General features: G+C 40.3%; 1 protein-coding gene across 1 annotated transcript in view; it reads left to right on the top strand.

Annotated features, from left to right (window-relative positions):
* Positions 1-7,007: 7,007 nt before the first annotated feature.
* LOC135525248 (protein arginine N-methyltransferase 8-B) overlaps positions 7,008-12,106 on the top strand; it is a 42,051-nt gene continuing 36,952 nt past the window's right edge. Inside the window, 3 exon segments of the mRNA XM_064952967.1 lie at positions 7,008-7,690; positions 9,472-9,705; positions 11,895-12,050. Coding sequence (XP_064809039.1) covers positions 7,622-7,690; positions 9,472-9,705; positions 11,895-12,050 — 459 coding nt within the window. The 5' untranslated portion in view covers positions 7,008-7,621.

Below are 12,106 nucleotides of genomic sequence, written 5' to 3'. Positions count from 1 at the left end.
TAAATGCCGAGCTGTAATCGAGGAACAGCATTCTTATATAGGTATTCCTCTTGTCCAGATGGATTTGTGCAGTGTGATGGCGATTGTGTCGTCTGTGGACCTATTGGGGCGGTAAGCAAATTGGAGTGGGTCTAGGGTGTCAGGTAGGGTGGAGGTAATATGATCCTTGACTAGTCTCTCAAAGCACTTCATGATGAAGGAAGTGAGTGCTACAGGAAAGTAGTCATTTAGCTCAGTTACCTTAGCTTTCTTGGGAACAGGAACAATGGTGGCCCTCCTGAAGCATGTGGGGACAGCAGACACCAGCCAGCTGATCTGCGCATACTCTGAGGACGCGGCCGGGGATACCTGCAGCCTTGCGAGGGTTAACACGTTTAAATGTTTTACTCATGTTGGCTACAGTGAAGGAGAGCCTGCGGGTTTTGGTGGCGGGCTGTGTCAGTGGCACTGTCTTGTCCTCAAAGCGAGCAAAAAAGTTGTTTAGTCTGTCTGGGAGCAAGGCATCGTGATCCGCGACGGGGCTGGTTTTTCTTTTGTAGTCCGTGATTGACTGTAGACCCTGCCACATACCTCTCGTGTCTGAGCCTTTGTCTCTGTACTAACTCTTAGCTTGTTTGATTGTCTTGCGGAGGGAATAGCTACACTGTTTGTATTCGGTCATGTTTCTGGTCACCTTGCCCTGATTAAAAGCAGTGGTTTGCACGTTCAGTTTTGCGCGAATGCTGCCATCAATCCACAGTTTCAGGTTGGGGAATGTTTAAATAGACGCTGTGGGTACAACATCACTGATGCAATTGTTAATAAACATGCACATCGAATCAGCGTATTAGCCAATGTTGTTGTTCGCCGCAATGCGGAATATTTCCCAGTCCATATGATCGAAGCAATCTTGAAGCGTGGAATCCGATTGGTCGGACCAGCGTCGAACAGACCTGAGCGTGGGAGCTTCCTGTTTAAGTTTCTGTCTATAGGCTGGGAGCAACAAAATGGAGTCGTAGTCAGCTTTTCCGAAGGGAGGGCGGGGGAGGGCCATATATGCATCGCGGAAGTTAGAATAGCACAATCGATATGCTGATAGAATTTGGGGAGCCTTGTTTTCAGATTAGCCTTGTTAAAATCCCCAGCTACAATAAATGCAGCCTCAGGATATGTGGTTTCCAGTTTACATAGAGTCCAATGAAGTTCTTTAAGGGCCGTCGATGTGTCTGTTTGGGGGGGAGTATACACGACTGTGATTATGATCGAAGAGAATTCTCTTGGTAGATAATGCATTTGATTGTGAGGAATACTAAGTCAGGTGAACAAAAGGACTTAAGTTCCTGTATGCTGTTATGATCACACCACGTCTCGTTAATCATAAGGCATACACCCCCGCCCTTCTTCTTACCAGAGAGATGCTTGTTTCTGTCGGCGTTATGCATGAAGAAACCAGGTGGCTGTACCGACTCAGATAGCGTGTCTCGAGTGAGCCATGTTTCCGTGAAACAAAGAACGTTACATTCTCGGATGTCTCTCTGGAATGCTACCCTTGCTTGGATTTCATCTACCTTGATGTCAAGAGACTGGATATTGGCGAGTAGTATGTTCGGGAGCGGTGCGCGATGTGCCCGTCTACGGAGCCTGACAAGAAGACCGCTCCCTCTGTCTGCCGCTTCTTCTAAGGCGTCGTTGTTTTGGGTCGCTGGCTGGGATCTGATCCATTGTCCTGGGTGGTAGGCCAAACAGAAGATCCGCTTCGGGAAAGTCGTATTCCTGGTCGTAATGTTGGTGAGTTAACGTTTCTCTTATATCCAATAGTTACTCCCGACTGTATGTAATAAAACCTAAGATTTCCTGGGGTAACAATGTAAGAAATATCACGTAAAAAAAACTAAATACTGCGTAGTTTCCTAGGAACTCGAAGCGAGGCGACCATCTCTGTCGGCGCCTGAAGTAACTTCCGACTTCAACTGTATCTTTTAATGCAGTCGTCTTGGTTATCATTTACTTGTTTGTAACAATTTCAAAGACATTGGCAATTTTGTTCTGAAGTTATCAATAAATATCTTGATTCTATATTTAGCGGCTATCTTCTGGGAAGGGCAAAAAAACATCTAATGCACACACAGCTGTTCTAGAGTGGTCTGAGGCAGTCCAAATCAAATCACATCAGATACATTTTTAGTTGTCACATACACATGGTTAGCAGATGTTAATGTGAGTGTAGCAAAATGCTTGTGCTTCCAGTTCCAACCATGCAGTAATATCTAACAAGTAATCTAACAATTTCACAACAACTATCTTATTCACACAAGTGTAAAGGAAACTTTGGTAACGATGGTTTTGGGAAGCAGCTCTGACATTTAATGATGCTCCTACAAAGGTTCTAACGATGAACATAGCCTTAAGATGCTTTTGGGAAACCGGGCTGATAGCTACGTAGCAAGAAAACAGTAATAGTCTTTACACAGGAATCGTATTTCTCTTTCTTTGCCAGAGGTAGCCTACTCAAGGCTTTACCAATCACTAAGAGTGCTATCTGTATTATTAAGGCCAGGATTCAATCCATTTCAAATGAATTTCCCGATTGAGCCAACATCTGCTGCGTTTTACCGTGAATGCAATCTCCTTGAACATGGTAACATTGCCTTTAAAAGCTGTATTTCCAACAACCCGTGACCGGATTGAATCCCGACCTTACACTGGCTGCTATAAATGCCTAGGCAATGCTTGACACCGGAACTAGATAAGTGTTTGCTCTCAGTAAAGCTAGCCATCTAGAACATGACAAAACAAAAGCTTGTATGAAAACTTAGCTAGCTTCCAAATGAAACTGGATTCTGCGGGCAGGTAAGCATACATGGCTACAATAGCCAGGACAACTATATACTGTAGACTATATGCACGTTTCTTTTGTGAAACTATTACTGTATGCGAAATGGCCCCTAACCTCTCTCTGAACTGTTTTCCACTGAGGTATAATAACAACTGGACACTGCATCCAAGATGTCTGCCTGTTGTTTTCAAGGTCATCTACTCACGTTCGCAATGGCGATTGATTCATGGACTGTCTACAGTGCCTTTGGAAAGTTTTCAGACCCTTGACGTTTTCCACAATTTGTTACGTTACAACCTTATTCTAAAATTGCTGAAATTATTTTTCCTCTTCATCAATCTACACACAACACCACATAATGACAAAGTATCATTTTTTTTGCAAATGTATTACAATTAAACAGAAAACACTTATTTACATGATATTTCAGACCCTTCGCTAATAGACTCAAAGTTGAGCTCAGGTGCATCATGTTTCCATTGATCATCCTTGAGATGTTTCTACAACTTGATTGGAGTCCACCAGGGGTAAATTCAATTGATTGGACATGATTTGGAAAGGCACACACCTGTCTATATAAGGTCCCACAGTTGACAGTGCATGACAGAGCAAAAACCAGGCCATGAGATTGAAGGAATTGTCCGTAGAGCTCCGAGACAGGATTGTGTTGAGGCACAGATCTGGGGAAGGGTACCAGAATGTCTGCAGCATTGAAGGTCCCCAAGAACCAGGGGCCTCCATTCTTATATGGAAGAAGTTTGAAACCACCAAGACTCTTCGTAGAACTGGCCACCCGGCCAAACTGAGCAATTGGGTGAGAAGGGGCGGCAGGGTAGCCTAGTGGTTAGAGCGTTGGACTAGTAACCGGAAGGTTGTGAGTTCAAACCCCCGAGCTGACAAGGTACAAATCTGTCGTTCTGCCCCTGAACAGGCAGTTAACCCACTGTTCCCAGGCCGACATTGAAAATAAGAATGTGTTCTTAATTGACTTGCCTGGTTAAATAAAGGTAAAATTAAAAAAGGGCCTTGGTCAGGAAGGTGACCAAATACCCAATGGCCACTTTGACAGACTTCCCCTGTGGAGATGGGAGAAACTTCCAGAAGGACAACCATCTCTGCAGCCCTCCAGCAATCAGGCCTTTATGGTAGAGTGGCCAGACAGAAGCCACTCCTCAGTAAAAGGCACATGACAGCCCGCTTGGAGTTTGCCAAAAGGCACCTAAAGACTCAGACCATGAGAAACAAGATTATCTGGTCTGATGTAACAAAGAATGAACTCTTCGGCCTGAATGCCAAGCGTCACGTCTGGAGGAAACCTGGCCCCACCCTAACTGTGAACCATGGTGGTGTCAGCATCATGCTGTGGGGATGTTTTTCAGTGGCGGGGACTGGGAGACTAGTCAGGATCGAGGGAAAGATGAATGGAGCAAAGTATGATGAAAACCTGTTCCAGTGCGATCAGGACCTCAGACTGGGGTTCACCTTCCAACAGGACAATGGCCCTAAGCACACAGGCAAGACAATGCAGGAGTGGCTATGGTACTAGTCTCTATGTCCTTGAGTAGCCGAACCAAAGGCCAGACTCGAACCAGATCAAACATCTCTGGAGAGAACTGAAAATAGCTGTGCAGCGACGCTCCCCATCCAACCTGACAGAGCTTGAGAGGATTTGCGGAGAAGAATGGGAGAAACTCCCCAAATACAGGTGTGCCAGGCTTGTAGCATCATACCCAAGAAAACTCAAGGTTGTAATTGCTGCCAAAGGTGCTTCAACAAAGTACTCAGTAAAGGGTCTGAATACTAATGTAAATGTGAATTTTTTTTTTTTTTTTAAATAAATTTCCCAAAATTTCTAAAAACCTGTTTTTGCTTAGTCATTATGGGTTATTGTGTCTAGATTGATGAGGGATTTAAAAAAAAAATCTATTTTAGAATAAGGCTGTAAAAATGTGGAAAAAGTCAAGGGGTCTGAATACTTTCTGAATGCATCCAGTTGCATCCGGTTGAAACGGACCAACATCACATGTGCACTAGCACTCAGTACACACAGGGAGTAGCGCGAGCAGCGACGACATCATCCAAAAACATGGCAGATATTGGATGAATATAAAATGTTAATATCTTCAGCTATGAGTGATGAAGAAAATGGCCTCATCAACATTTATTTGAATAATTCAATGGATTTTTTTGTGCACAAAGGTGATGACTAAAGTGTCTACTTAGGAATTTTCACATTTGACTTCTCTATGTGGCCATATATGGAAATAAAAAACATGTCACACCCCAGCCCAATCCCTCAAAGCTGATTAGTCTGTTATGGTTTTAGGTAGGTGTGAGATTGATATACAATCTCATTTTTACCACTGGGTTACATCTACATAGAAGAAAGTACATTGGATGTGGGCCATCTACTCTATTGCACATAATCATTCACCTCAAATCACTGCAGACAAACACAACTGTGTTCTATGAGCAACCATTTTTTTTTTAGATCATAGCATCTCATAAAAAATGATTTATCACCAAACTCCAAATTAGGTTGCATATCATTATCAGGCCTAAAAATGTATAGCCTTAGAGCCAGGCCAAAGAAGTGCTGTGTAGGTCAATTCACAGTTCACTGAGCTGTCCTCTCTGTTTAAACAGAGTAGACTAAAGCCAGCCTGGGTCAAGCCAGCCAAACAGAGGAAGAACAGAGCAGGTAAAGAAACAGAGCGAGAGAGTGATAGTGAGATGAGAGAGAGGGACGAAAGAGAGGTGAATGACTACATTTGAATCCTCTTTTCAATATCTGTTCAATAGAATGTATGCTTTACTATAGGCTTGCACCTGTTTTGCTTACTCACAAAATAACAAGAATAATGTATTACACTATACAGAATAATCTCAAAGTGCATAATTTAAAAAACTATACAAATATTAATAAAATATACCAAAAAAAACATTTTTTTTTTAAATGGACACATCTATCTATAGATCTGCAAGGTGCAATCAGTGACTGCATGCCAATTGTTTTTTGGGGGGGTTCCACAATCGTTGATGGCCTGCAGCATGTGGATTTGCACAAAATGTCAGTGAGCATTTTATAAATATCCCCTTGCTGTACTCTCCTACACGGGTACTCCCACTCCCTCCTGTGAGAGTGCAATGTTCTGGGACTACCATGCAAATGTGGAATATTTAGGAAATATCTCTAGGGACTAGGGGGAGGTGCTCTAAATTTCAAACTAAAAGTTTCACTGTTAAATGGGAGGGAACACTTCTCCAATCAGAACACCCTGCAGAGGTAACTGTGAGACAACAGCAGGAGTCAATAGACAGCTCTGAGCAGCGTCAGTAAAAAAAAGAGGCTAATCATTCCAACTCATTGTATTTCATCATTGTCATTCCTTGTTACTTTGCTTTTTTATCAGACGATAGGATAGGACATTTTCAGTAGCAGTCGTTTGCTAATGAAAAGGCGGGTATATAGATCAGGGGAAAGCAGAAGAGGTAATTGAAGCAATTTCAGCGCATCACTTTTAATGTAGCCTCTTATGGGGAGAATGGAGGACAGCTGACACAATGAGACTGTCTGTTCTCTGCTGAGAACTGTGTTCAGAGAAATAGAGAGTCAGATGGACAAGACACTGATGTAGCAGCAGATCTGCACAAATTGCACACCAAAAAACCCTGGGAAAGCTCAGTCTTGAGCAGCAGCACAATATATACTTGCAAAGGAATGGAATAGCTGAATAAAAATGAAAGAAGTAGCTAAATAAAATATTGAAGAGGGCAAGCTAAAATTGTCATCCCTTACTTGTCTGCACAATCATTTTGCCATGCAGGGGAGGGGGGGGGGGGGGTAGGGATGCTGTCTCTTTTAATCTCAGTTGTGGGGAGGGAGAGGGAGCAGGAGAACCTCACTGACTAGACACCTATGCTCTCTCTGAGGGGTTTGAACTCATCTCAAAGGACAGGATCAGTTGAGAAGGTGAAAAACCAAACCCGCGAGCAGCATGCACTGATTTCACATGCGCACTGAGGTGGTGGTGCCTTCTGTTTCAAGTAGCAAGGCTTTGAGCATCCTGTCATATCTTCACATTCAAGCTGAGAGTAAAGTTGAACTTTCCATATGAGGCTGCCTAGCAATTCGACAAAGTGGAAATTAGATCAAGCAAAGCGTGAGCCCTTCTATGTTTTGGAGCTTCCTGCGCTGAAATGGACTCTTCTACAGTAGTTATTGCGTTATTCATAGGCTTAAATAGGCAATGCTTGCAGTATAATCTCGTGGAAAATAAATTGGCATGAACATCTGTAAGGAGTGATCAAGAGTGAGACAACCCAAAGCTTCAAGGAAATAACATGGTGCCTGCTTTTCTCCAAGACATCACAGCAATAGGGACATGGGTCTCTATTTTTAGACATCAATGTTCCGACCATAAATGAACAACTTGCTCCTAAATGTGATCTGATAGTGTGCGTTGCACCTGATCTAGAGTAGCCTACATCGCTGGAGAACATGGAACGCCGTTGACCTTATTCATTTTCCTCAAGGGTTGCAAAGTGATGAGAGGTTTCCGGAAAATCTCCTAGAAAGCGACATGGGAGACATATAACTTTTTCACAATGGAATCCAGAACACTTTTATCTGCTAATAGAGGTCGCTACTCCTGTGAGACTTTATGTCATTTTTTTTGTCTTTGAAATATAATTTCACAGCAATTGTCTGTAAATTACAAGTTGAGGAAAAGTGTGGACAAAAATAACTAAATCCTTTCAAAAATAATAATTTCATCCTATCGAGACCAAATCTCCTGGGCTTTTATGGGAATTAAACACTCCTCCCGCTGTATGCTGCTCAGGGGGAAAATGGCGGAGTCTGAGAGCACTGAGGTAGGTGTGCAATCTTCGATTAATTCATAGGCAAAGCTACACAACAACGTGAGTGATGAATAGTCTACTGCGCTGCTCCTGTCAGGTTAATTTTTAATTTCAAGCATGGAAAGCACATCGCGCACAAGTGCATCCTGGTACCTCTGCAATATATGTGTTGGTACTCTTTGGGTCCACTTTATGTGTTGATACTCTTTGGGTCCACTTTTGTGCAACATAGACTATGCCTTGTAAAATGTCTATACCAAATGGCACGCTCCACTCATACAATCTTTTTTATCCTAAGCATACAGTGACTTCAAACTGCTCATTGACCACTAGTTGAGTTCCGTAAACGTAATTGATTCGTGTGACACTGTTTAATAGGAGCTACCCTAATGATAGCCTACTCGTGTCTGCCACTAATTATTTTGGCGTGTTGGTAATACAGAGAAAGGTTGCACTCGGTCAGTCACAGGTCAATATTCAGAGAAACGTGATTTAAGGCGCAAGCCCGCGTTTATAGCTCGTGCGCTGTCCTTGGTCCTGTAGCAACCTCAAACTGGAACGGCTATTTTGGCTTGCTCCCTGAGTGGACCATCCGGCGAAACGCATAGCCGCGGTTTGTAGAGGTGCTGAGGGTGCTGCAGCACCCCCTGATAAATCACAATAAAAAACGAATTTATATACATATTAAACATTCCACCAAATTACTGCACTAGGCCTTTATTACTCCCTACATGAGCAGAGAGAGGAGAAACATTCTCATCAGCAGAGCAGGGAGTTTACTTTAGATGTAGGTAACATGAGAATTGTAGCATTCTATGCTTGAGAGTAAAAGTTTGAGGAACTGAAGATAGGTGGTGAAAAAAAGATTACTGTGGTACCCATATAGTTTTGATAGACTTTGTTTTCTTCCTGTTTGTCCATCAGTGAAAGTAATGTTTGTTGCCATGTATCTTCCTGCTTACCCAGTATGTGAATAGAACAGGATATTCTGTGTGAATGGAGCCAGTGTTTGGAGCTGCCTGTTGATCCACTCCCTGTTGACAGACCATCCCCATTACTCAGCAAAACAAGGACAAAGACAAAGCTGCACAGTCCGAGTGGCTGCCGAGCACAAGACTGAGGAGAAGGACTGACTATCTTTAACAAGGCCAGATCAATCACTGATAGCCACGAGAGTGAAATCTAAATCTTAAGATATATGTGCACCAGGGAACAGAAGATGACATGGGTTGAGTTGAATGCTCAAATGAGTTTTTCCCCTTTTTTCTCTCTTGATAATATGTCTGGAAGGGAAGGAGATCCTGGATCCTTTTTCTTCCGCTGAGCTATGGGCTGATCAGACAGGCTTCTGTCTGTACACTCCCAGCAGGCATTACAGGTGACAATCAGAGTTTTACAGGCACACCTTCTGTGTAGAATTCTGCATCTTCTGCTTTCCTCAGACAGACTGACAGACATATATCCTGTCAATATGTGTGTGTTGTCTCTAGACAAATACGCTTGGTCCACTCACCTCTGGTGCTCCATGGGAAAGCCAATGACTGTTGAAAGAACAAATGAGATAGGAAAATAGCAAAGAATATAAACTGCTGCAAGATCTGTTCTTCCCGCAGATTGGGAGGAGAATGCAGAGTGTTGTGCTAACACAAAATTAATTAATTGGGTTTTACAGATTTATCATCATACAGTATGTCCTTCACCCACTGTTTCTCTGTAGAAGACCTGACTTTTAGAAATCTGCTCCGGCCCCATGATGTCTTTATTGTGTGTTACCATTCTCTAAAAACCCTTAGCAACAGCAGCAACCACAGCCAATCCGCATCATCCAATCTCAGCGCGTTCAGCCCACCTCGCTGCCCAAGCCTGTGCCCTCTGTCCACCATGTCCCGCGGCCACCCCATACTCCCCACGCTGCCTCCCTGCCTAGCTGCCCTGGCCGGGGGAAGATGGCCAAGTTCCTCAACCCTGAGGAGATGACCTCCAGGGACTACTACTTCGACTCCTACGCCCATTTTGGAATCCATGAGGTAGGGCTCCCCAGGGGCTGTATGCATCAAGCTTCTCAAACTTAAAGTAGTAATCCTGATCTAGGATCAGCATAAGATTAGACGGGGGGTCTTGATTTTAGATGAGCCCTCATACTATTTTTATTATTATTATTAGTATCATTATTATTATTGTTATTATTATTATCATTATTATCATTATTGTTATTGTAGGTATTAGTATTCTTAGTATCATTATTATTATTATTATTATTAGCAGTAGTATCATTGTTATTATTATTAGGAGTAGTAGTATTATTCGTATCATTGTTATTATTTTTTATTATTATTTTTATTATTATTATTATTATAATTATTAGTATCATTAGTAGTATTATTATAAGTATTATTATTAGTATCATTCTTATTATTATTAGTAGTATTATCATTCATATTATTATTACTATTATTATTACTATTATTAGTATATTATTATTAGTAGTAGTACCCTCAGTAGTATTATTATTATTATTATTATTACTATTATTAGTATATTATTATTAGTAGTAGTACCATCAGTATTATTATTAGTATCATTCGTTTTTATTATTATTAGTATTATTAGTATCATTATTATTAGTAGTAGTAGTATCATTATTATTATTAGTAGTAGTGTAATCATTATTTTTATTATTATTATCATTATTATTATGATCATTATTATTATCATTATTGTCATTCGAATTATTATTATAATTCGTTGTTACTACCATTATTATTATTATTAGTAGTAGTAGTAGTAGTAGTAGTAGTATCATTATAATTATTATTATTATTGGTAGTAGTAGTATTATTAGTATCATTATTATTATTATTATTATTAGTAGTAGTAGTATCATTATAATTATTATTATTATTATTAGTAGTAGTATCATTATAATTATAATTATTATTATTTGTAGTAGTATCATTATTATTATTATTATTATTATTATTAGTAGTAGTAGTAGTATTATTCGCATCATTATTATTATTATTATTATTAGTAGTAGTATCATTATAATAATTTTATTATTATTATTAGTAGTAGTAGTAGTAGTATCATTATAATAATTTTAGTAGTAGTAGTATTATTATTAGTATCATTATTTTATTATTATTATTATTATTAGTAGTAGTAGTATTATTAGTATCATTATTTTAGTATTATTATTATTATTAGTAGTAGTATCATTATAATAATTTTATTATTATTATTATTAGTAGTAGTAGTATTATTATTAGTATCATTATTTTAGTATTATTATTATTATTAGTAGTAGTATCATTATAATTATAATTATTATTAGTGTCATTGTTATTATTAGTATCATTCTTCTTCTTCTTCTTCTTATTAGTATAATCATTATTAATATTCTTATTATCATTATTATTATTAGTAGCAGTATCATTATTATTATTATTATTATCAGTATCATTATTATTATTAGTATTCTACTTTAAGATGCTTTGTAAATATATTCTCAGTTCTTACCAACTGTGTTCTTACATGACTCTATGTAAAGTTAGTTCCACTAAAGGCCAGCCCACATTAGACCACTTCACAGAACTGCAGCTCCTCCCTAGAGATGTACTGTGATCCAGCTAGTTCCACTAAAGACCAGCCAACCAGCCTAACACTTCATAGAACTGCAGCTCCTCCCCAGAGATGTATTGTGTTCCAGCTAGTTCCACTAACGACCAGCCAACCAGCCTAACACTTCACAGAACTGCAGTTCCTCCCCAGAGATGTCCAACTGTTCCATGGTATATGGGAGGAGGGTGTCAAAAGGGTAGAGAGCATATTTCAAGTAAGACCTGTGAGATGGGGTTTGTTCTGTGACATTTTTTAAATTCACTAGGTCAGATTGGTTTTTATACTTTCTACTCTGTGAATGTTCCTGACAGACAGAGAATGGTTGAATTGACTTAAGAGAGATATGCAGTAACCCCCCACTGTTTTTCAATGTGGACCAGTGTGTCTGAAATGGAACGGTGGGATTACAGTGACTGGCGGATTCATGTTTAATATACTGTATTTCATCCACTCACACTACACTCAGTCTACATTCATATTGTCAGGGAAGTTAATATGGCTTTGATTGAAAAACACATTGTTTTTCACCTGGATACACTGTTAGAAGTGGTTTTGACATCTCCCACCCTGACACCAATCATTTGTCATTGAACAGGAGATGCTGAAGGACGAAGTGAGGACGCTGACCTACAGGAACGCCATGTACCACAACAAGCACGCCTTCAAGGACAAGATCGTCCTTGACGTCGGCAGCGGGACTGGCATCCTGTCCATGTTTGCAGCCAAGGCGGGAGCCAAGCACGTGTACGGGGTACGAGAAGCTGTCTCACTACTTGCTCCTTGTCTGGCCTCGGACTAGAATGTTAT

The sequence above is a fragment of the Oncorhynchus masou genome, chromosome 31, assembly GCF_036934945.1.
Source record: "Oncorhynchus masou masou isolate Uvic2021 chromosome 31, UVic_Omas_1.1, whole genome shotgun sequence".
Taxonomy (NCBI): Eukaryota; Metazoa; Chordata; class Actinopteri; order Salmoniformes; family Salmonidae; genus Oncorhynchus; species Oncorhynchus masou.
This window is presented reverse-complemented; position numbering and strand designations above follow the sequence as displayed.